This window comes from Vigna unguiculata, chromosome 3, assembly GCF_004118075.2.
Source record: "Vigna unguiculata cultivar IT97K-499-35 chromosome 3, ASM411807v1, whole genome shotgun sequence".
Lineage (NCBI taxonomy): Eukaryota > Viridiplantae > Streptophyta > Magnoliopsida > Fabales > Fabaceae > Vigna > Vigna unguiculata.
Window position 1 is genome coordinate 57,121,797 of NC_040281.1, and position 26,595 is coordinate 57,148,391.

The following is a 26,595-nucleotide window of genomic DNA, read 5'->3' on the forward strand; positions in this document are numbered from 1 at the left end:
TTAACCATAAATAGCTGTTAACCTTGTATAAAAGGAGCGAAACATTTTAATTTATTTTCTATCAGCGAAAAATAATATTTTAGTTATTATTTTAAAAATATTTATGTTTGTGATAAATGTCAAACCGAGTTGTTCAATCAACATGTGCATAAAAAAATTAATCAAAACATTTCAACACCTAGATCGGATCAACAAATTGTTGGCCATAATTGTATCCTTATGATTGGTTATAAAATTCAGACACTTAAACACTTTTGTTTTTCATTCCTCGCATGATGAAATGGTATGAACAAAAATGAACACTTTTGGTAAGATTTTTGTCATGAAATATATGACCTCGAATAACCCCATTAGATAATGTACGGGTAAGATACCAAAACGTTCACAGGATCTCAGAGACTAGATGAGATGCAGATCATTGCACAAAAATCTATCTAAACACTGGCTGCAGAAAAAATAAATCACAACTCAATCCTAATCTTTTCTGATCAAGTGCAACAAAGCAAAGCATGGTTATTGAATCGTTCCATGAATTTTGAATCGTGAATTTGAATAATAAGATACATAACTTATATAACTTAAAAGATAAAATAAGTAAAACTCTAAATAGAACCAAGTTTTTCAAAGTGATAATATTATTTTATTTTATAAAAGTTAGAATAAAAAATTAAAAAATAAATATAAATGATTACTGTCACTTTAAACGGTAAGAGTAGGTAAGTATGATTAAAGTTGTTAGAAAAAAGAATATGAGAAAACATTTTATATTTAAAATATTATCTCTCACTTTCTTTCATGTTCATCTCATGACTTCATCTTCTTCTTTTTTCACTATTCATCTTCTTCGAATTTCTTTTTACTGTATATTCTCCAGTTTTATTAGTTGATTATCATCTTCTTTACTGTTCATTTTCTTCCCTGTTTATCTTCTTTTTTTCCTGAATTTTCATCTTTGAGTTTCTTTTCCTGTATTTCTTTCTAATTTTTCCAATCTTTTTCCTTCATCATGAATTGTGATGCAAACTGAATCGCGAATCACACGATTCACATCCGATTCAGCGATTCATCGATTCACGTTACAATTCAGGTTACAAAATGATTCATCACACAATATGTATCACTGAAGGAGAATTTTGATTCAGATCGTACGATTCTATCTACACTACAACAAAGATATATAAGAGACACTTAGAAGAAATTAGCTTATCTAGAGGAAAACGTTCCAGCATGATGTAGATTGTAGACAATATAAAGAGTACCCAAGTAATTCTCCAAATTGCCAAGTAACACGATTCCTGATAAGAAAAATAAAAATATTTGCACATTTATTGAATTTCTTTAGATAAATAAAAAATACAAAAAGTACTTATGAATTGATCTCATCTTTTTAAAAATTCAAAATTAAATTTATTGAGTAATAACTTAATTTCATTTTTGTATAAAATACTCTTTTAAAATTATCAAGAACTCCCGCATCATTTTCGATTCCGAAAAATAAGAAACAGCAAGGAAAACAACCAACCCAAAACCCGTAGAAGAAAACAGTAGCTTCATACAAAACCAAGAAAGAACTGGACCCTCGTAGCTAGGTTGGACAAAAATAACTTAACTGTATTGTACTTAAATTAATTATACTGTTTTAAACTAAAAATAACTGAATTATTAATAGTAAAGTTAAACTGTATTACTTTTAAGTTAAAATTTAAAATACTGTACTGGAGTTAACCGTTTAGACAGTGAACTGTAGTTAAATAGCTCTCTCCTCAATCTGTAGATCCCGCGGCCCACACTCCATCACGCCTCCATCTTAATCGCCCGTCATTGATGCATTTTCTCCTCCCCTATCTCTCTATATACCAACACTTTTTCTTTTTATTTACCTAAATAATATATTTAATTATTTATTTATATAATAATACACGCAAAAAATAATAATCACTTCTGCTTCAACTTCTTTCTTTATATACTCAACCTGTATAATATATTCATATTAATCTTTTCTTTTTTCTTTCTTTATACTCACAATTTAAATCTATTATATTTATTAATGAAGCATGATTCACGTGTTCATTCTTCTTTTAAAATTTTAATTCATAAAATATGTTATTGTAATAATTGAGAAATTACGATAAATATATTTTGTTAAGATTTGATGATTCAAACCAGTGATATAGGTATATATTTTGACTAAAGTTTATTTTATTATTATATATATACATATATATATATATATATATATATATATATATATATATATATATATATATATATATAATATACTTTAAGACATAATCACAAAAATTATTACCGGTCGGTATGGTTTTCTTGATTCGAAATCAAATTAATAAAAGCAGAATATATTTTGAATCAGATTAACTAATAATACCCGTATGTTTTCTAATACATGATTGGATGAAAAATACAATTTAGAATAACATATATAATTACTTTATCAGTATTAAGTTATAAATATTTTATTTGATTGTGATGTTTAAAAATGGTTTAACAATTTTTATTTGAAACTTATTTTTTTATTCTTTTATCATAAATGATATTTTCCATTTTTTAATACGAACTATAGTTAATAAGAGAAACACCTTTCTCTATACTTTGTAATGAAGATCCTAAAGAGCTTGATGAATTTGAACAAGGTGAGTTTATATGAAAACTTTATATACTTTTTAGTTGATATTATGAAAGCCTAAAATATTTTTCTTTGTAAATATAACTTCTCAAGACGAAGTGAGAGCTTCAAATGCAATTAATTTAGATGATTGAAGATGTATTAAAATGTATTAACATATTTTGATGTTGTTTATGGGAGAACCTACAAGAGAACCTATGTATTAAGATTATAAATATTTTGATTTTGGTGTATTGAAGTATGATGCATATTTCAAGTATTTGCACTTTCAAATTATAAACTTTATATAATTAGTGCAATTCGGTTCAAAATAGTATAATTCAATTCAAAACTAGTGCAATTCAGTTCAAAATCAATGCAATTCGACTAAAAAGTAGTACAATTCAGTTAAAAAATAGCGAAGTTTATTCAAAATCAGTACAATTCGATTGAAAAATGATTCAAAAATAGTGTAGTTAAGTTAAAAATTAGTGTAGTTCAATTTAAGAACAGTGCAATTTAATTAAAAAGTAGTGCAGTTCAGTTAAAAAATAGTTCAGTTCAGTTCTGATGTAGTGTAGTTCATAAAACAATTCAATTTGTAACAGTTCAGTTCAGTTCATATTATAATGCAATTCAGTCCAGTTTATTTTTCAAAAAAACAATTCAATTCAATTCATCTGAATTGTTTTTCAGTTGAGTACAATTTTTGGTAATTCAGTGCAGTTTGGTTTATTTTGTCCAGCCCTACTCATAGAGGCTTGACGAGAAAATCATGCAGTTTAATACATCAAAAATCAAGACAGATATAAATACTATTAACCATCGAATCAATACATCATATAACCAAATAATCATACTAACAACACATCTCTGTAATTCAATGCAAGAATAAAACTAGCAATCAAAAATACATAAATATTCCTAGAGAATACATTAATACCTAACAAAACTGCACACAGAATTATTTTATCCAGAGTTTAGAAATTATCGAGAGGAGCCATCAAAATTGAGCAGTAGAACTTTTTAAAGCAAGAAGAATGTTCATCCGACATGATAATTAAATCAAACCAACAAGTTTAGTCAGTTGAAAACAAAAATTTTAGCTTCACAGATCAAAGATTTTCCACCCACCATTTGCATATCCTGCACCCACTTCATTGCTTAGTTATTATCTGTAAAGCCCATGAAATCAAGAAAATTGTAATCAATCTAGGTTAAAGATGAAGGAACTAGATAATATCATAAATAAATTTAAGAATTAAAAAGCAAAGGAGAAATTTCGATAATTAAATTAGACAATGACAAAGGTGTAGGTCAATAATGAAGAAAACAACAATGACATTAAATAAATTTCAGCTTGACATAAAATCAAAGAAAGACAAACTTTTAGAAAGGAGGATTATTTATTAAAAGCTATAAATTTTGAATCTTCTATAAAGGCTAAATAAATGGAGGGTTATTGAATGAAAAATTAAAATATTTGAAAGTTGAATTAAAACAATAAAATAAGCTGTAATTAGTAACACAAAAAAATTGAACAAAATACGTAAATTTTACGAGCAAGAGAAAGGTTGAAGTACAAAAAGTAAAAGAAAATGAACCGAAAACAATAGTAAAATATTTACACATTTATTAATTGCAAAAGAAACAAAATTCAGTTTAGAGAGTTAAAAATTTAAAGTCCAATGGTGAAGTAACGAATACGAAAAAAGGATCCTTTGAGAAAAGATTTAATAAGGAGATCTTGCTAAAACCTACCTTAGATGAAGTGGACTTCGTGGGTAGTGATGCCTCATATGAATCTAGAGGTAGTTTTGACAGATCATACAACAATATTTTCAAAATATTGAGATAAGAGTATGTTTTTACAAATCATACAACAATATAAAAATATGAAAGAGATAAGAGTATGTAAGCACTCAACAAAAATAAGAGACAGAATTAACTCAACAAAAGCAATACTAGCCAGAATAAGAGCAACGAAATTAGAAAATATTCTCATTCCATGACAGCAAGGAAAATTTCTCTCCCAAACAGAATATCCGTACCACTTTCCAGAAAACAGTATATGAGATAGAGAGAGAAGAAAGAGTCTAACGAAAAGTTTTGTCTCCCCTTTTTCATTTTTACATTTATTCTATTTATACCAACTACTTTTTCACGTAATCCTTCAGCCACCCACTTTCTTTCTTGGATCGTGTGCTTTTTTTCTTGGTCATGATTTCCACACCCTCATCCACGTGGCCTCTCTGTACTGGCTTGCTAATAACGGACTCCACCTCATCCGTATTTTGCATTATCCTTACATTACTCCCCCCAACGAAATTGACCTTGTCCTCAAGGTGGAAATGAGGATAAGCCCGTGTCATGACAGTAGAATCTTCCCACGTAGCTTCTGCTGTGGAGCCATTTTCCTATTGAATTAAGGATTGATGAACTTGTTGGTCACCCCTGATGATAATGCGTGTATTTAGAACTGCCACGGGTTGAATAAGGGGAGAAATGTCACTGTCAAAAATGGGTAAGGGAACATATGGTCGGTCATGACTGCCTCGACAAAGCTTCAACTGAGAAACATGGAATACGGGGTGGATCTTTGCTGCAGTTGGAAGTTGAAGCTTATAAGCCACTTTCCCAATCTTTTCGATAACCACAAAAGGACCAAAGTATCGTAAACCCAATTTTTGATTCTTTCGCAGAGCTAATGAGTGTTGTCTATAAGGCTGTAACTTTACTAGAACCAAGTCACCAATCTGAAATTCAACATCTAAACGCCTTTTATCAGCATATTGCTTTTGAATTTGCTGAGCTCGCTGCAAATTGGACTTAAGTTTCTGCAGAATGTCATCTCGAGAAAGCAATTGCTCTTGTACGGGTATAGGATCAGTCTCGTAGGGCACATACTTAATTATCTGCGATGGATCTCACCCATAAACAGCTCGAAACAGAGTCATACCTGTGCTAGAATGATATGATGTATTGTACCAATATTCAGCCCATGTAAGCATCCCAGACCACTCCTTAGGTGCATCAAAAGTAAAACATCTGAGATACAACTCCAAGCATTTGTTAAGGATTTCGGATTGGCCATCAGATTGAGGGTGGTAGGCAGATGACATCTTGAGTGTTGTGCCACTAAGTTGCCATAGAATTTTCCAAAAATGGCTAGTGAAGACCTTGTCTGGATCAGAGACTATTGATTTTGGCAATCCATGTAATTTGACTATGTTCTTAAAGAAAATTTCAGCAACTAATTTACTGGTGAAATCGTGTTTCATTGGAGTGAAATGAGCTGCCTTAGATAACCGGTCAACTACCACATATATTACGGTGAACCCATGCGAAACAGGAAGGCCCGTGATAAAATCCATGGCCAAATCCTCCCAAATTTGAGAAGGGATAGGAAGTGGTTGCAGGAAACCAGCAGGGAGCGTAGCGGCCACCTTAGCTTGTTGACAAATCAAGCAGCGTTGCACATAACTCTTAATATCGTGGTGCATTCCCTTCCAATAAAATTGGGCAGCAACTCTAGCTAAAGTTCGAGAGAACCCCGCATGTCCACCAATCACCGAACTATGAAATTCATTCAATAATATATGAATTAACTCATGTCCAGATGGAACCACCAACCTTCTTTTCCATAGTAACAATCCGTGATGCACCGAATAACGAGGGTCAAAGCAAGAATTGTTGTTGCAAGCATCAATCAGGGTCTTAATTTGATTGTCATGTTGTTGGGCTTGTTGTAAGGTGGTCATAAGATGGGGAACCGCTTGAGACCAAGCCACAAAAAAGGATCGTGAAAGTGAATCAGCTGCTAAATTCTCCTTCCCGGGTTTGTATTCAATAGCAAATTCATAGCCAAGTAGCTTATGGAGCCACTTTTGTTGCTCTGGAGTTTGTAAGCTCTTATCCATGAAATTCCGCAAACTTTTCTGATCAGTTTTGATCACGAATTTGTGACCAAGTAGATAATGCCTGAACTTAGCCACCGCTTCAGTCACGGCATAGAGTTCCCTTACATAAGCGAATTGTTGTTGCATTGAGGGTGACATTTTGAAAAATAAGCAATGGGGTGTCGGTTCTGACTTAAGACAACCCCAAGACCGATACCAGAAGCGTCAGTTTCTAACTCAAATGGTAATGAAAAATCTGGTAAGGATAAAACTGGCCGCTTCGTTAATGCAGTTTTCAATTCTGTAAAGGCATGTGAAGCCGCATCTGACCACTTGAAATTGTCTTTCTTAAGTAATTCAGTAAGAGGGCCCGCCAAGGTAGCATAACCTCTGATAAATCTTCTGTAATAGCCTGTAAGTCCCAAAAATCCCCTTAATTGTTTGAGATTTGTAGGGAAAGGCCACTCCAAAATAGCTTGAACCTTGCTATCTTCCATAGCAATTCCTGACCCCGAAACAATATGCCCCAAATATTTGATCTGTGGTTTACCAAATGAACATTTAGAGAGCTTGGCATATAATTTGTGTTCTCGCAACAAAGATAATACTTTCTCCAATTGCTGAATATGAGTGCACCATGAAGGACTATACACCAGAATGTCATCGAAAAAGACAAGAACATATTTCCTGAGCATCGACTGGAAAATGTTGTTCATCAATCCTTGGAACGTGGCGGGTGCGTTAGTGAGCCCAAAGGGCATGACTAGCCACTCATACAAGCCTTGATGGGTTCTAAAGGCCGTTTTGTATCTATCCTCTTCCTTTACCAAAATTTAGTGATACCCAGCTCGAAGATCCAGCTTGGAAAAGAATTTAGCTCCATGCAATTCGTCAATAACTCGTCTACTGTGGGAATTGGAAAGCTATCTTTCACTGTAATGGCATTCAAAGCCCTGTAATCATTGCAAAATCTTCACGTGCCGTCTTTCTTTTTCACTAATATAATTGGAGACGAAAAAGGGCTATTGTTGGGCACAATTATGCCTTCATGTAGCATTTCTTGTACCATTTTCTCAATCTGCTGTTTTTGACTAAACGGATATCTGTATGGCTTAACTTTAATAGGATTCGATCCATGAACCAAAGGAATAGAATGGTTTTGCGATCGAGGAGGAGGTAATCCACACGGCACAGCAAAAACTTGTTGATATGTATGCAATAATAAGGCTAACTCGGGTTCCATATCCTGAGGTAAGTCCAGAAAGTGATCTTGTGAGGGCCCAAAATGTTGAAAATGGAGAGAATACATTTCTGCAATAGCATCAGTGTGAATCATTCTTCTCAAATGGTGAAATTGGGCCTGATCTGGTAACTTGTTTTGTTCTCCCGTTAGTGTGACAAACTTATCATCAAGCATAAATTTCGAAGATAAGGTACTGTAATCAGAAATGTGAGCTCCGAGTGTGGCCAACCAAGAAGCTCCAAGAACTAAATCAGCACCAGAGATAGGAAGTAAATAGACCGGTAACTCAATGACGTGATTTTGAATAGTAACTTCCAGTCGTTTGATAAGACCCTCGACCACCATAGCACTTCCATTCCCAACCAGCACATTAAAATGTGGAATGGGTTCCACTGATAGTTTAAGACAATTAGCAATTCTTGGTTGCAAGAAATTGTCTAAACTACCACTGTCCAAAAGGATCTGAACAGCAAGCCATTAATGAATCCTTTAAATCGCATAGTACCAATTCCCGCTGAGCCTTTAAGAGCATTAAAAGACAAATGAGGTTCACTCGGAAGTATAGGCTCTGTATTATCCGGCACACTCATAACATCCAAAACAGAGGCGTCAGGACTGTCGTCTTCATCTAAGTGGAACCAGAGATAGTGCTTATTAGGACACTTGAGAGAGGGCGAGTATTTTTCATCACAAGTGAAACATAATCCCTTCTCCCGACGTAACTGAATTTCTGCAGGCGACATTTTCTTCACCAACGCATGGCGTGTGGGCGGGGCCAAATCTAGTTTGGTCAACAAGGGAGGCAGTGCAGTGGACTTGAGGGATTGCGAAGGGGTCTGCTGTGAATGATTCTTTGTATGGGTATGGGACCAATAAGATTTCGGTTTTGTAGCATATTTTTCTTCAAACAATTTAGCCAAAGACACACATCTCATTAACGTCTTGGGCGCCTGTATGAGAACATCTCGACGAATATCAGTACGCAACCCACCTACAAAACAATCCAATAAAGCTTCTGTGGATACACCTTGGACACGATTGGCAAGAGCGGTAAACTTTACATAATATTCCTGCACTGAACCCTCTTGTGTAAGCTTAAACAAATCTGAGCGAGGACATTCATACGATGAAGGTCCGAATTCCAGTTCCAAAGCACGAGTGAAAGCGATCCAACTCGGAAAAGCTTGATTGCAGGACTGCATTTGGAACCAAGGTACCACCTCTTTTCCTAGGTGCACCGACGCAATGAGCAATCGTTGTTCATCCGGTGTATTATAGTAATCAAAAAACTGTTCCGCTCGAAAAATCCATTGCAATACCTCAGATCCATCAAATTTCGGAAAATCTAATTTGACATTACGTACTTGAAATGAAGGGGAATGTGAAACGGCACGCGAACCTGTGCCTAGAGCTTGAATCGATTTCAACACCGCATCCATAGTAGTTTCCAAAGTCTCAAAACGAGTAGAATCATCCCTCTGACGTTCGTGAAGAGATGTAATTAGACTCTGCAAATCATGATTTGTAGTAGCCATTGTAGTGGTTAATTGCTTAACGTCGACCACCACTTCCTTCATACGAGCCATCTCCGCTTGCAACTCTTTCAATCGAGTATTCTCGACCATGGTAGAAGATGAAAGCACCAATGTAAGCACTCAACAAAAATAAGAGACAGAATTAACTCAACAAAAGCAATACTAGCCAGAATAAGAGCAACGAAATTAGAAAATATTCTCATTCCATGACAGCAAGGAAAATTTCTCTCCCAAACAGAATATCCGTACCACTTTCCAGAAAACAGTATATGAGATAGAGAGAGAAGAAAGAGTCTAACGAAAAGTTTTGTCTCCCCTTTTTCATTTTTACATTTATTCTATTTATACCAACTACTTTTTCACGTAATCCTTCAGCCACCCACTTTCTTTCTTGGATCGTGTGCTTTTTTTCTTGGTCATGATTTCCACACTCTCATCCACGTGACCTCTCTGTACTGGCTTGCTAATAACGGACTCCACCTCATCCGTATTTTGCATTATCCTTACAGAGTATGAATTAAATTTTTTGTTTTTGAATCTAGAGGTAGTTTTGGCAATAGTTTTGACAAGAGTATGAATTAAATTTTATGTTCTTTAATCCAAGGAAAAGATTTAGGAACGAAAAACAGAGAAAAGATTTCCTGGCAATGGATGGAAGAATGAAAAACATACCTCATAACCCTTGATAACACATGTAATCTTCTAGAAATTACGCCCGAAACAAAAATCTCATTCAGATGAAAATATATTAGACATCTAACACAGGGAATAAGATTTGTCCAACAGCTAAATATGAATGAATACAAAGCATTTGTTTATTGATTACTATAAATAAATATTTCAAAAACCAACATTAAAATAAATCATTCACATAATCTACATTCTAAATGTTGAATGTAAAATACAACATTTTTTTTAAACAAACAATTAAGAGTACAGAATTTCTATAATAAAAGACAACATTTTTTTCAGGACGTCCAGATCATTTCACAAACAACAGTAACTACTAAAGGCAAATACATAAATCACAATAATTTTATAAACCCACTGCAATGCTTTAATAATTAAATGATCACATTCCTCGAAAATATCTGGCAATCACAGCACATATTTCAAACTAGTACGTACACTGTTGGTAGTTGGACATATCCTAATCCAAAAAAAAAAAACCAGAAAACTTCTGACTCTGCCCAGAACCACGCTGTCAAAACAACAATCAAGAAATGAGGGAAAAACTAGACTAAAACGTGCATATATCAACAAAATCATATTTTTTACAACTTTTACATAGCCCATATGAGAGAAAAATAAATTCTTCGCCATAAAAAGAACTAGGTTCTCATTAGCTATTGTGGTTTCAAGTTGAACTTTAAACATTCTTCCCCAAAACTCCAGTATCGCTCTTGCATAGAAATACATCAATTTCTATCCAAATCAAACAAATATGCAAAATAACGAAAGGAAAGGTTTTGGAAAACCAAGAAGCAAGCCATCAAATCAAACAGTAAGCCCAACAGCACTTGTCAATAATCCCACAATGCCTTTTATAGGCCCAGACCTCATAAAAACGTAGCAGACAAATCCTCCTCAAATGTCAATGTCAGTTTGTAACAGTATACTTGCAGTGATGGTGACGAACTGCAGGCATACCATCATCAATACAACCAAGATTAGAATCAAACCAACAAATTTAGACAAGTTAAAAGATAAATCAGAAGAGCACAGCAAGCAATGGTAAATAAAACACTTGGCTTCACATATCAAAGAACTTCCACGCACCATTTGCACATCTACACCACACTTCATTTCTTGCCTTCCTTGTAAAACTCATGAATTCAAGAAAAACTAAAATCAATTGGGTAGAAGATGGACCAAGGCCATAAGATAAATTCATAAATTTAGAAATTAAAAAACAAATGGAGAAATTCCCATGACAGGCTCAATGATCATAATGTTTCTTCCTACAACCAATAAAAGAGGCTACGACCATTCCAAATCGAGTGCATAAGAAAAATAACAAAACGAGAGACAACACACATTCCAGATGCACCATCATATACCTTCCCACTATTCAACCATTAACAGAGACAAAAATCTACCTCCATTGCCTCCACCACCCAACAAGCATCCAAAGTCTAGTCATTACTCCAAAATGAGTTAAAGGCCAAACAATACAAATGCCAATACCTCCTATACTCAAATAGTGCCTGTCACCACTCCACAAATTTAGCAAGAGTCAGAATGCATGGAAGTCGCACTAAACTCTCTTTCAAGTTTTTAATTACTCCCTTTTATGTTTTTAACACCTCAACTAGCATATTAAAACTCAAACTCGAGGGCACACAGACAAATAAAGAGCACAAACACCAAATCTGACAACATCAATAGATTGAGAAAACCATATACTTCACCCGAATTAATACAAAATCACCAAATCATTTTATAGGATAACCCATTTCTTCCAGAAAGGACCACACTTACTTGAGTTCAACATGAGATGAGCTCATCCTAGACCAAGGAAAAATTGAAACAAAAGTTAGTCACTTCTTCAATAACAAGCCCAACTTCATCAACTGCATAATAGAAAATCCTCTGCAGACAAACAAATGGCAGTGGAATGCCTATGTTTGTGATCAAACAAAGAAACACAAAATGAAGTTTTGAAATCAAATTGTCGAATCTTCTTGATAAATGAAGTAGAAAATAAAGAACCTAGACAACAAGATGAATTTATAAATACAAAAAGAATTAAAAAGCCAATGGAGAAACTTGCATAATAGGCTCGAAGATTATAATATTCAGTGATCAACTATTGCACTTGTATAAAAACACGGTGATTGATATATGTACCTTCTTACAGCCACATCCCAAATCGACCACATAAGAATGAGAGAGACTACGGCCATTCCAAACACAATAATGTACCTTCCCACTATTATTCAACAAATGAGAGAGACTACAACCATTCCAAACAATAATCTACCACCATTGCAACCCAACAAACATCCATTGCAAGTCTTCACTACAAAACGAGTCAAACGCACAACTATACAAATTACAAAGCCTCTTACAAGAACTCCCACTTAATAAAATAATGAATGAAAAGATAATACAACTAAAAGTTTCTCTGAATATACATCAACTACTTCCAAAACCTGTCTCCCACATATCAATTAGCAAAGTAAAGAGCTTTTTCAGATTGAACAGAATCAGTAAGGGATTACAACAGAGAAATTTAGCCAGCAAAAATAGCATGTTCCTCCAAATCCTATCACAAATAGTGAGACCCCAAAAGTAAATAGGGTGTGAGTTGGGGTACTGAGGAGTGCTTCAAAATCAGAAAAGGTATGTACATTTGAGGACATGCTTACAAAGAAAGAGCACAAACACAAAAATTTGATACATCATCATCATCAAATACTTCACAAGATAAGCTACACACACATGGCTTGTCTTCCTAGAAGATGGAACTATAGAAACCACATGAATTAAAAAATTCAAGAATGAAAACCAATGGAGAAACTCTGCAGAGAAACAAGCAACAACCAATCCTTATTTATGGTGATCAAGTCCACAGAAAAAGAAATTAGAGTAGAGAGCAAACACAGAAGAAATGTGAACCTTCACATGATTTCAGAGACCAGATGAGACGCAGATCATTGCACAAAAAACAATCTAAACACGGCTGCAGGAAAAACAAATCACAATTCAACCCAAACCTTCTGTGATCAAGTGCAACAAAGTTAACTAGGAGACAGAACTCGTAAATTACTTTGGTTCTTAAGAAATTAGGTTATCTAGAGCAAAACGTTCCAGCTTGACGTAGATTGTAGTGCTGGAACAAATTCTATTCCAAAAACATTGTTGTTTATAAAAAAGATATCGAATTAATATTGGAGATACTTGTAGAAAATATAAATAACTACCAAAGTAGTTCTCCAAATTGCCGAGTAAGAAAATTGGGACAACTCCTGATACTGGCACAGCAAGGAAAACATCCAACCCAAAACCCACACAAGAAAATAGCAGGTTCATATAAAACCAAGGGCGAGAACCAGTCACTCCCAGCAGGCTTGATGAGATAAAACCATGCAGTTCAATAATTCAAAAACAAGGCTTGAGGAGATAAAATCATGAAGTTCAATAATTCAAAAACCAGGGTAGACGTCAATGCTAATAACAATCAAAGTCAATACACCAATCATAAATAATTTTATAAAAATCACTTCAACTTTGTAATAGCCAAATGATCAACAACACATCTATCTATGTAATCCAATGCAATAATAAAACCAGCAATCAAAAATACATAAAATTCCTAGAAAATACGTAACAAAACTACGCAAACATATATATATATATATATATATATATACCAGAGCCTATCTTGTCAAAGCAAGAGTCAAGTGAAGGGAAAATATAACTAGTCCAAACCTGGAAGCTCAGATAAATTAGATTATCAAAAGAGCTGCTGTCTTTTTAAGTTAGCTTCCAGCTTCATTCTGATAGTAGTGCTCAAACAAATCCCATTCCAAAAGGAATGATGTCAACAAACGATATCCAATTAAAACCGGAAATACTTGTAGGTCAAACAAAAAAACACTACCATGTAATAGTAAAGGGTGACTTCACATTTATGGAAACAAGAATATCAAATACTGCCAACCATACATTATTGAAAATTGAAAACAATCAACCCAAAATCCATAGAACATAGCAAGTTTAGAAAAATCACATAAAACCAAGGCAGCCTTAGCCACTCGTAATAATAACAATTTCAAAATGCCCTCTAATCGGTCACATGCGTTCATGAGCAGTTTCAAATTCTTTCATGATTTTTAAAACTCAAAACAGGAAAAGAAGTATCAGCCTCTATGTGATGGACAAGAAAGGGATTAACGCAATCAGTTCAACAAACAACCACATTTGGTAGAGAAATAGAATAATTAACAAAGAAAAATATTTTATTCAGAGTTGTTAGGAGTTCTAATTCATTATAACATTTCTCGTAGAAAAAGGTCTTCCAACTCAACTGAAATAAACAAATTCTCCAAAACTCCATTATCACTATTGTAAGAAACATCATTACCATCCCAAATTCAAACAAATACAGAGGTCTTGAAAAATTATTAAAAGAGTCCAAGATCTCAATTAAAAGAAGTTATCCAGAGAAGACGTCAAAATTGAGTAAAACCTTTCAAAGCTAGAAGAAAACCATATCATCAAACCAGAGAGTAAATCCCAACCACACTTGTCCCAAATGCTCATCCTAAGTGCCTCTTTTGAACCATAAACCATCAATAGAAGCATGATGATATCAAACAAAACAAGTTCACCCATTAAGAAAATAAATCAGAATACACATCGGTGAACTGGTAAATAAAACATTGAGATAGAAAGGTCAAAGCCAGATACAAAGATCATAGAATTTCCACCCTCCATTTGCACACCATGCACCCCCTTCAATTCTTAGTTTCCCTGCAAAGCCCATGAATTCAAGAAAACTAAAATCAATCTGGGAAGAAGTTGAAGGACCGAGAAGATAAGATGAATAAACAAATACAAACAAATACAATAATTGAAAATCCAATGGAGAAGTCTCATAATAGTCTCGATGATTCACTGATCAAGTATTGCTCTTCCATAGACAATCACCATCACTAACAAATGTACCTTCTTACAAACAATAAGAGAGACTACCTTAAGCACATAAGAAAAATAGTAAATCGAAACTCAATAAAACATACAGCATTGTTGTAAGAAAAATAATCTACACCTACCTCCACGATCTAGTGATAATCCTTGCAATAAAAACTGATAATGCTTGCATTATTCAATCCGACAAAAGCACATCGATTGATAGTTAAACATCTGACAAAAGCACACCATATAATTCAATCCAACAGATGCACATCGATCAATCTTTAAACACCATATAATTCAAACCAACATAAGCACGTTCATAGATCCTTAAACACCGTATAATTGAATCCCACAAAAACACACAATATAATTAAAAATCAAACGTTAAACTGATTCTGTGTGCTTTTTGTGCTTTTGTGGGATTGAAATCAACCCAGAATTTCCTTCACTCCCGCATGGGCTTTGCTTGAGATAAGGAAACTCATATCTAATCAAGTCTACTTTTGCTACTGTAGAAGGAAAGGATATATGGTAACCCTGTCTCGAAAAAAAACTTAAAAATATAAGAAACTAAATTAAGCTTGCACAACACTGTCAAGAACACTGTTAAAAATATAATGACCCCACTGCATTTTTTCTGAATTGTGATATATACTTGTCCAAGAACATCTCCTCAGACAAGCACAACACATGAATATAACTGGGGACTTTCTTGCAGAGATTTTTTTATTTCAACAGCTGGAAAACTTCATCAAGAAAGCATGCGACCGTCCATGGTGAATAAGGACAGACTTGGGCAGCGTACCTGTATGCAAGAAGAATTTCATCCAACTTTCGACTTCTTCTCTGATGTTCTAAACAAAGTCGGGATTCTCTTGAACTTTTGCGGGCCCTCATCCTTGAAAAACCCAAAACAATTAACTAGTTTCAGCTTTCACTCAAAGGTTTTATCGCTCAAACAACTTAATGTATGAATTGCATGGACAACCATTCTTGAATTGCAAGGACAACCATTCTTGAATTGCAAGGAAAAGCCTTGGATGAAGTTTGAGTAGCAAGGCAAGATGAGTCCCAAGAATGCCACACCTCTCCAAAAAGACGACATCCTGCATAAACCTTTTGTACTTTGGGAGTATCCAGCCGTAACACAAAAATGAAATCTTTCTTGTCGCACACAATTTTCCTAATAGCTTCAACTGAGGGGACAAATGTTCTCTTGAAGCTTTGAATCAAAATGGAAGGATTCTTTGAAATGAAGCTGCATAACTCGTAACCCTGTAATCCAGACATCTGAAAGAACTGAATTTTGGGACTCAAGATTTTGTCACTGTAAAAAGTAACTGGGATCTTTGACGAATCAGGGAGTGGCGGACATTAGAACAACCATAAGGGCCCCCTCTAATTTTTTTCTCCTTCTATATAATATTAATATATATATATATATATATATATATATATATAATTTTTCTTTTAATTTTAATGTATTTTATATATTTAATATTTCAAAACTTTTATATATTTATCCTGAATTTTTTTAAAATTGAAGTTTTAATTCATACGTTTAAAATTTTAATATATTTTTGTATCAAAATTTAAAAACTAAATAAATATAATTCTTTTAACCTAATTACTAACCTAATTAAGTTAACTTTTTTAATGTGTCAAATATATTCCATGCTAATATTTGAATTCTTTATATTATTTCACATATTTTTAACTTTAATATATTTTAGAAAATGTTTTGACAAATAAAAAACTAGTACAACGAAATGATATAATCCTTTTAACATAATTATATTAATTTTTTTTAAAATATTAAGTGCATCTCATGCTATCATTTAAATTATTTATCTTTTCCAACAAGTTCCGACTTTAATATACACTAAGAAAACATTTGATACACACAAAAAAAATTATATCTTGTAAAATTTATGGATTACAATGTATTAAAATTTTAGACTCACAAATTTCAATTTAAACGTTCAGAAACAAAAAATAAAATATACTTGATCCTTTGTTTTGACACCTTCTAAATTAATTTTGTTTGTCTCAGGATCCGAGACTATGTAATTGTCTCAGGATCCGACACTATGTAATTCAAAGCGATTAAAAGTACATTACGTACCTAGAAAATATCTGACAAGCACATCACATATTTCAAAATTGTACAATTACATACGTTGTTTCATTATATCAAACTCCATAAACATTGTTCCTAATAAGAAAACAAGGAAACCCGATACTGCCAGCTTACCAACCAACTAAATCAAAACTCACGGAAGACGATCCCATAAAACCAAAGTAGCCTTTAGTCACTCTAAATAACAAGCTAAGATCGGTCATAATAGTATTGCTCCTGACTGATACATGTACCTTCCGATAACCAATTCCAGAGACTACAGCCATTTCAAATCAACCACATAAGAACAATAGTGAATGCAAATGTAATAAAAGGAGAGAGACTACAACCAATGAGTGACTACTGTCATTCCAAACAATAATCTCCCGCCGTTGCCTCCACAACAGACATCCATAACAAGCAACTCTTCGCTGCAAAACGATTCAAAGGCATAACTTTTGAAATGCAAATGAGTCAAAGGCACAACTTTTGAAATGTCAAAATCGTTCATACTCATACAGTGCATGTTTCCAAGAACTCCCACTCAAAAAAGAAAATAATGAACGAAAAGATAATAGAACCAAAAGTTTCCCTGATCTCCATCCATTCCTTCCAAAATCCTTCCCCCACATATCAACTAGCAAAATAAAAATCTTTTGAGATTGAACAAAACCGGTAAGGGACTAAGATTGATCAATATAGCCAGCCTCCACATCCTATCACAAATAGAGAGAACCCAACCAGAAAGGCGATGTGATGTTGTGTAAACCCCAATCACAACATATTTCAAACTACTACTTGGAAATATCCTAATCAACAGCTATTCGCTTCATGACCCAATAGACACCCTCTTCGCAGCAACACGTGTAGAAAATGATAATTAAAATCAACAAAGTCAACTGTGAAAAAAAAATCACTAAAATCAACAAAGTCAAGTCTAGAACGACACAAATGTCGAAGCCTATAACGACCCAATGACCCAATAGACATCCTCTTCGCAGCAACACGTGTAAAAAATGATAATTAAAATCAACAAGGTTTATAGTTACAAGATCTTCCACTCCTGAGGTTAACATGATGAAAAACAGCAATGAAAACAGTGAAAGCAAACGGGATCCCGATCCAAATCACACCACCCACCATTTGCACACCCTGCACCCACTTCATTTCTTAATTTTCCTGTAAAGCCCAAAGCCCACGAATTTAAGAAACGTAAAGCCCACAAATTTAAAAAACTTAAAGCAATCAGGGTAGAAAAGGAAGGACATAGACGATAAGTTGAAGAAACAAATTCAAGAATTAGAAAAATCAATAGAGAAATTTCCTTAACAGGCTTGATGATCATGATGTTATGCGATTCGAACTCGAGCTCACAAGAATGATAATAAATGGAAACGTAATAAAACATAAAGATTTGTAGCAAGTTCAAAAATTTACAGCTTTTGCCTCCATGAACCAACATACATCCTCATTGCTGCAACACGACTAGAAGACAATCAACATAAACAGAGTCAACAGTCGAACACGTGTCAAAGCCTCTCACTTATATAAGGCGTATTTATAACATATCTCACTCAACAAGTTTATATCAAGAACAACGACAAAGAAAATAATAAATGCAAAGATAATGAGACCTAAGGTTTCACCCACCTCCATATTTATAACATCCTCATCCTCATTGCTGCAACACGACTAGAAGACAATCAACATAAAATAAGTCAACAGTCTAACAACACACATGTCAAAGCCTTTCACTCATATAGTACATATTTATAACATATCCCACTCCACAAGTTTATATCAAGAACACCGACAAAGAAAATAATGAATGCAAAGATAATGAGACCTAAGGTTTAACCCCATCTCCATTCCGTGAAAAACCCATGAATTCAAGAAAAATAAAATCAATATGGATGGAAGATGCAGGACCTAGAGATTAAGATGGATAAACCAAATGAAGAATTAAGAAACCAATGGTAAAATGCCCATTATAACATTTCTCGAAGAAAAAGGTTTTCCAACTCAACTGAAATAAACAAATTCTCCAAAACTCCATTATTACTATTGTAAGAAACACATCATTACCAGACCAATTCAAACAAATACAGAGGTCTTGAAAAATTATTAAAAGAGTCCAAGATCTCAATTACAAGAAGTTATCCAGAGAAGGCGTCAAAATTGAGTAAAACTTTTCAAAGCAAGAAGAAAACCATACCAACAAACCAGAGAGTAAATTCCAACCGCACTTGTCCCAAATGCTCATTCTAAGTGCCTCTTTTGAACCATAAACCATCAATAGAAGCATGATGATATCATACAAAACAAGTCCACCCATTAAGAAAATAAATCAGAATACACATCCGTGAACTGGTAATAAAACATTGAGATACAAAGATCAAAGCCAGATACAAAGATCACAGAATTTCCACCCTCCATTTGCACACCCTGCACCCCCTTCAATTCTTAGTTTCCCTGCAAAGCTCGTGAATTCAAGAAGACTAAAACCAATCTGGGAAGAAGTTGAAAGACCTAGAAGATAAGATGAATAAACAAATACAATAATTGAAAAACCAATAGAGAAGTCTCATAACAGTCTGGATGATTCACCGATTAAGTATTTCCCTTCCATAGACAATCACCATCACTGAAAAATGTACCTTCTTACAAACAATAAGAGAGACTACCTTGAGCACGTAAGAAAAATAGTAAATGGAAACTCAATAAAACATAAAACATTCTTGTAAGAAAAATAATATACACCTGCCTCCACGATCTAATGGAAATTCTTGCGATAAGACAACTGATAGTCTCTCTTGGCCCATCGATTGATAGTTAAACACCATATAATTCAATCCAACACTATTCAATCCGACAAAAGCACATCGATTAATAGTTAAACACCATATAATTCAATCCAACACTATTCACTCCGACAAAAGCATAGTTAAACACCATATAATTCAATCCAACAAAAAGCACACCATATAATTCAATCCGACAAGTCCACATCGATCAATCTTTAAACACCATATAATTCAAACCAACAAAAGTACATTTATCGATCCTTAAAGACCGTATAGTTCAATCCCGCAAGCACACCATACAGTTCAAAATCATCGATCGTGTTAAAAGTTAAATTGATTCTGTACAATCACAAAGACCAAACGCACGTCAAGTCTGAAACTAAGCAATAAATATTTTACAACCCTAGAAATTTATATGGAAAAAAAACGTGAAATAGAATCAGTACTAGTATAATGCAAACATATAAAGTCAAAAATTATGCTATCATACCATGAAATGAATGCAGGGAATCAGCAGTAAAATGAGAAAAGATGTATATACACTCATCCAAAATAAACAGTTGAAAGAGCATACAAATACGGCAAAGACAAGGAAATGCAGAATACAAGACCAAGAAAAAAAGAAGCGCACCTGGACAAAAATGACAGCAAGGAAAGGGCAGGGAAGAAGATGAAAGGAGCAAAAATCTAAAGAGGATTGCAAAAAACAGAGAAGCGAAGAAGAAACATTTTAGAGAATATTTGAAAATGAGAGAGAATAATAACCAAAGTTGAATCTCAACCGTTCAGAAAGCGCAAAGCGTGGATGAAGGACGCGTGTCATGAAGCTGTACGCTGAGAAAAATTGTCACAATGAGCCTAGGAGATGTTGCAGAAGACAACGATACTTTAATAATTAATTTTGAATTTTAATAAACAAAATGATTGATCAAACAACCTAGACAATGTAAAAATGAAAAACATATTTGTGACACCCTAAGCATCTATTACAAATCACAAACGAAAAAATAATTTGAAAAAAATTGAATAAAAAATAAAGCAGAGTCCATAAGAAAAGAACTATTGCAGAACTAACTGTAAAATACATCTTTGAAAATGACTACGAAAAAAAATGCCATAGAATTATTACAATAATGAGAATCATCGACAAGGATCTTCAGTGTAATAACTATTAAAAGCAATCCATCAATCAAAATTTTATAGACGACAATTGTTATAATCAAAAAGATCATATTAACATAACACCAACGTAATTTAAAGCAAGAATAAAACTACCTATTAAAATACATTACATACATTGAAAATGTCTCACAAGCACATCACATATTTCAAACTTGTACAACAAAACATTACATACGTTGTTTCATTATATCCAACTCCAGAAACATTATTCTTCGTAAGAAAACAAGGAAATCTGATACTGCCCGGCTTACCAACCAACTAAATCAAAACTCAAGGAAGATGATCCCATAAAACCAAGGTAGCCTTAGTCACTCTAAATAACAAGCTAAGACCGGTCATCAGGTGCTGTTTTAAACCGTTCTAATAAAAAAGAAAGAGAAGTGTCAGACTCCTTGGTGTGTGCTGAAAATAAATTCAAACAAAGAATTATGTTATCTAAATTTGTTAGTCGACTTAATTTGTCATACCATTTCAAGAAACTTATCCTGAAAATAACAAATTCTTCTCCGAAACTCCAGTATTAGGTATGCATAGAAATACATCAATTCCTATCTAAAATCCAACAATAATGAAAACAATGAATGGAAAGGATTTGAGCATACCATCAAATCAAAGAGTAAAGCCTAACAGAACTTGTCAACCACGCTCATCCCACAATGCCTTTTGTAAACCCAGAACACAAAAATGTAGCAGACAAACCCACCTCAGATGTCAGTTTGTAACAGTACTCTTGTATTGAAAGTTACAACCAAGATCAGAATCAAACAGACAAAGTTTAGCCAGTTAAAAATTAATCCAGAAAACACTGTACCGGTAAATAAAAACCATTAGCCTCACAGTCCACATAATTTCCAAGCACCATTTGCACGTCTATACCATAACAGTATTGCTCCTGACACCATAACAGTATTGCTCCTGATTGATACATGTACCTTCCGACAACCAATTCGAGAGACTACAGCCATTCCAAATAGACCACATAAGAACAATAGTGAATGGAAACGTAATAAAAGGAGAGAGACTACAACCAATGAGAGACTTCTGTGTCATTCCAAACAATAATCTCCCGTCATTGCACGCAAAAAGAAAATAATGAATGAAAAGATAATAGAACCTAAAGTTTCTCTGGAACTACATCCACTGCTTCCAAAATCCGTCGCACACATATCAACTAGCAAAATAAAAAGATTTTGAGATTGAAAAAAACCAGTAAGGGACTAAGATTGATCAATATAGCCAACAAAAGATAGCAGCTGCCTCAACATCCTATCACAAATAGTGAGAACACAACCCAAAAGGGGCTGTGATGTTTAGCAAACCCCAATCGCAGCACATATTTCAAACTAGTACGTACACTAATTCAAAAAACCCATAAGACTTCTGACTCTTCTCAGAACTTCTGCCAAAACAATTGAGAATTGAGGAAACCATCAAATCAAACGAGATCTACGGGGTTCTACATATACTTGACATTGCTCCATCAAAAAAGTCTTTTGGTCAAACAATAGAGATTCATTGGATTATCAAGCGAAATCATATGTACAAATATATACCAAGAAAACAAGTAAATACTCTCTTTTTTTGCCGAATCGCTCTTTTCGATTTTGGAACAAATATCTTTATCAACATAAGCCCAACAAAACTTGTCAATAATACTCATCCCACAATTCCATTCAAAAAAACATAGCAAACAAATCCTCCTCAAATGTCAGTTTGAGGTGCCCGTGACCAACTCCCACACTGTCGACATACCACCATCAACACAACCGAGATCAGAATCAAACTAACAAGATTGGCAAGGTAAAAATTGAATCAGAAGAGCACAGCAAAGTGATGGTAAATAAAACCTTTAGCTTCACATATCACAGAACTTCGACGCATAATTTGCACATCTACACCACACTTCATTGTGCTTGATGATCATAATGTTTAGAGATCAAGTACCTTCCTACAACCAATAAGAGAGGCTACAACCATTCCAGATCAAGCGCATAAGAAAATTAGTGAATGGAAACGCAACAATACGAGACACACAATCATACACCTTCCCACTATTCAACCATTAAGAGAGATTAGTTGTTCCAAACCAAAATCTACCTCTATTGAAGTCTAGTCATCACTGAAAACGAGTTAAAGGCCAAAAAATACAAATGCCAATGCCTCTTGTACTCATATAGTGCCTGTCACCACTTCACCAAAGTAGACAGAAGAATAACTTCAGAGAAAATAATGAACACAAAGATAATTTAAAACCTAAAGTTTGCCTGGATCTTCATTCACAGCTTCCAAAACCTGTGCCCACACATGTATTAGCAAAAGTTTTCAGATTCAACATAATCAGCAAGGGACTAAGATTGAGTAAAATAGTCTGCAACAAGATAGCATCTGGTTCCCACATCCTATCACAAATTGTGAGACCCCAACCTCAAGGAAGTAAATAGAGCTGTGATCTTGGAGTACCGAAGAGTGCAAATAATATGCAAGAATAAGAATGCGAGTCGTACTAAACTCTCTTTAACAATAAAATCTGACCATATCAATTGAATGACCACACCATTTACTTCACCCAAATCAATACAAAATCACCAAACCATTTTATAGGATAGCTAATTTCTTCCACAAACGACCACACTTGAGTTCACTGTGAGAACCAAACCAAGCACAAAAAAAGGTGAAATGAGCTCATCGTAGACCAAGGAAAAGTAAAAACAGAAGATGACCAGTTCTTCAACAACAAACCCCACTTCAATTGCATAATAGAAACACCTCTGTAGAGAAACAAATGGTAGTTGAATGCCAATGTTTGTGATCAAATGCCGACATTTCAAAAGCTAAGAAATTAGGTTATTACGAGTTCATAGCCATTCCTAACACTTTGTTGTTCAATCCTCACATGCTTAAAAGTCATGCAGTTCGGTAATTCAAAAACCAAGGGAGACATAATTGCTAAATATAGGCTAACAGTACAAGAAACAAATCCAAAATACCAATGTAGAGAAATAATATAGAGAGCAAACTCAGATATTAGGTTCCATGTCGTAAACCATTCCTAACTGAAGATTTTTGATACGCAATCAGCAAAAGAAATCTTAAAGGCTAAGTAGCGTATGCTAAAAGGGGATGAATGCAATCGTTTCAACCAACTCTTGGATTTATAAGAAACAAGGTAACCCATTAAGTCCAATAATCTGCCGTCATAGTGTCAATGACCCGACATACATTCACAGTAAGTCTTCTCTACAAAACAGAATAGCAGATAATCAAATCAAAAGAGTCAAAAGTCTAAACAACACAATAGACTATAAATGGAAATATAATCAAACATAAAGCTTTGTAGCAAGTTCAAAAATTTACAGCTTTTGCCTCCAAGATCCAACAGACATCCTCATTGCTGCAACACGACTAGAAGAAGACAATCAACATAAAATAAGTGAACAGCGGAAGAACACACATGTCAAAGTCTCTCACTCATATAGTTCATATTTATAACATATCCCTCTCCCCAAGTTTATATCAAGAACAACAACAAAGAAAATAATGAATGCAAAGATAATGAGACCTAAGGTTTCACCGGATCTCCATCCACAGTTTCCAAAATCTGACAATCACCCACTCTTTGCACACCTTGCACCCATTTTATTTCTTAGTTTCTCTGAAAAACCCATGAATTCAAGAAAAATATAATCAATCTGAGTAGAAAATGAAGGAACTAGACAATAAGATGGATAAACAAAATCAAGAATTAAGAAACCATTGGAAAAATTCCGATAACAGGATAACAGGCTCGATGATCACAATATTTAAAGTCACAAATACAGACCAGCAAAACTTTTGATCAAGAAGGGAACCACGATCTTAATTTATCGTAAATTCACAAAACCTCGGTAAAACTTTGATCAAGAAGGGAACCACAATCTTGATCGATCGCAAAACCCCAGAAGGGAACCACAATCTTGATCGATCGTAAATTCGCAAAATCCCGACAAAACTTTGATCAAGAAGGGAACCACAATCTTGATCGATCATAAATTCGCAAAATCCTGACAAAACTTTGATCAAACTTTGATCAAGAAGGGAACCACAATATTGATCGATCGTAAATTCGCAGAACCCCGACTAAACTTTAATCAAGGAGGGAACCACAATCTTGATCGATCGCAAAACCCGACAAAACTTTGATCATAGGAACCACAATCTCTCGATCGTAAATTCGCAAAACTCCGACAAAACTTTGATCAAGAAGGGAACCACAATTTTGATGGATCGTAAATTCGCAAAACCCGACAAAACTTTGATCAAAAAGGAAACCACAAGTTTGATGGATCCTAAAACCCGACAAAACTTTGATCAAAAAGGAAACCACGTCAGACAGAAAACGCGAGAAAGAAATTTGGCACTGGAATAGCCACGAACGCAGTGGGATATATATATATAGATAGAAAGGGAGAGTCGAGATTGACCGCTGAATTACGCGGTGGAAGGAAAATTACACGGTTATGATAACATTTTCGTTCTTATCTTATCTTTTGGGGTTAATAAATAGCTGTTAACCGATTTATAAAAGGAGCAAAACATTTTAATTTTTTTTATCAGCGAAAAATAATATTTTACTTATTATTTTAAAAATATTTATGATATTTAAAAACTTCTTATAAATATTAACATGATTTTATTGAGATAATTCGTTATCTTTTCTAGCGAAAACAATTGAAATTTTAAGATTGCTTTAATCTTGAATTCGATTTCTAACATTTTAAATTGTACGCATTATATACAATTTTAATATATTTTTATGTAAATAAATATTTTCGTAATAATATTATCAAATTTTAAAAAATATATTTCTTTAATTATTATCTTTTTAAATATTTTTCACGATATTAGTTTTATTATCAAATTTTAAAAAATATATTTCTTTAATTATTATCTTTTTAAATATTTTTCACGATATTAGTTTTATTATCAAATTTTAAAATATATATTTCTTTAATTATTATCTTTTAAAATATTTTTCACGATATTAGTTTTATTATCAAATTTTAAAAAATATATTTCTTTAATTATTATCTTTTTAAATATTTTTCACGATATTAGTTTTATTATCAAATTTTAAAAAATATATTTCTTTAATTATTATCTTTTTAAATATTTTTCACGATATTAGTTTTATTATAATAAGACGCCCGTGTGATTCTTATTTTTAGAATATATGACTTTTTATTGCTATTTCATATTTTAGAGTAATATTTTTATGATTAATCTTATTTTGATTTCCTAAATGGTTTTCTTAGAATTTCTTACCAATTTTACTAAAAAGGTACTTTAAAATCTCTAAGGGGAAATAAGTTTTTCCTAAGTATTTATTCAAATATGAAATCGGAGTCAACAAATTCTTAATTAACTATTTCTTAAATCTCTACAATTAACTAAAAAAAACATTTGACTCATTTAATTTTATTAACTGAGCATTGATCAATATTTACTTTTATTGTGATTTTCTTAATAAAACTTTTTTCCCGTAAAATATATTTGTAATTTTTAAATTAA

General features: G+C 33.5%; 1 protein-coding gene and 1 long non-coding RNA gene across 9 annotated transcripts; both read right to left on the reverse strand.

The window, feature by feature from the left end:
* Positions 1–14,520: 14,520 nt before the first annotated feature.
* Positions 14,521–16,347, reverse strand: LOC114175797. 5 transcript variants are annotated; one of them, XM_028060606.1, is made up of 3 exons: positions 15,932–16,347; positions 15,749–15,841; positions 14,521–14,778 (listed from the first exon to the last, which is right to left on the reverse strand). In XM_028060606.1, exons 1-3 carry the CDS (start codon positions 16,231–16,233, stop codon positions 14,763–14,765), a joined length of 411 nt encoding a protein of 136 aa, XP_027916407.1. In that variant the 5' UTR covers positions 16,234–16,347; the 3' UTR covers positions 14,521–14,762. The 5 variants fall into 5 exon arrangements, 2 of the variants coding, with proteins under 2 accessions (XP_027916407.1, XP_027916406.1); XM_028060605.1 differs by lacking the exon at positions 14,521–14,778 and adding an exon at positions 14,794–15,480; XR_003602911.1 differs by having other exon boundaries at positions 15,081–16,347.
* Positions 16,348–17,205: 858 nt separating this feature from the next.
* On the reverse strand, positions 17,206–25,470 carry LOC114175798. Of its 4 annotated transcripts, none has more exons than XR_003602916.1 (3): positions 24,403–25,470; positions 19,278–24,285; positions 17,206–18,754 (listed from the first exon to the last, which is right to left on the reverse strand). It is a non-coding gene; the product is annotated as an uncharacterized LOC114175798 (long non-coding RNA). The 4 variants fall into 4 exon arrangements; XR_003602917.1 differs by having other exon boundaries at positions 17,206–18,241; positions 18,713–24,285; XR_003602915.1 differs by having other exon boundaries at positions 17,206–21,408; positions 21,651–24,285; positions 24,403–25,469.
* Between the last annotated feature and the right edge of the window lie 1,125 nt (positions 25,471–26,595).

Coding starts and splice junctions, on each gene's coding strand:
- LOC114175797 (XM_028060605.1), bottom strand. CDS start 16,233: ATGTCTGGATTACAGGGTTACGAGTTATGCAGCTTCATTTCAAAGAAT. Junction 15,842..15,931: donor GTCCTTGCAATTCAAGAATG/GTTGTCCATGCA, acceptor GGGTTTTTCAAG/GATGAGGGCCCGCAAAAGTT. Junction 15,481..15,748: donor GAAATTCTTCTTGCATACAG/GTACGCTGCCCA, acceptor TTTTCGAGACAG/GGTTACCATATATCCTTTCC.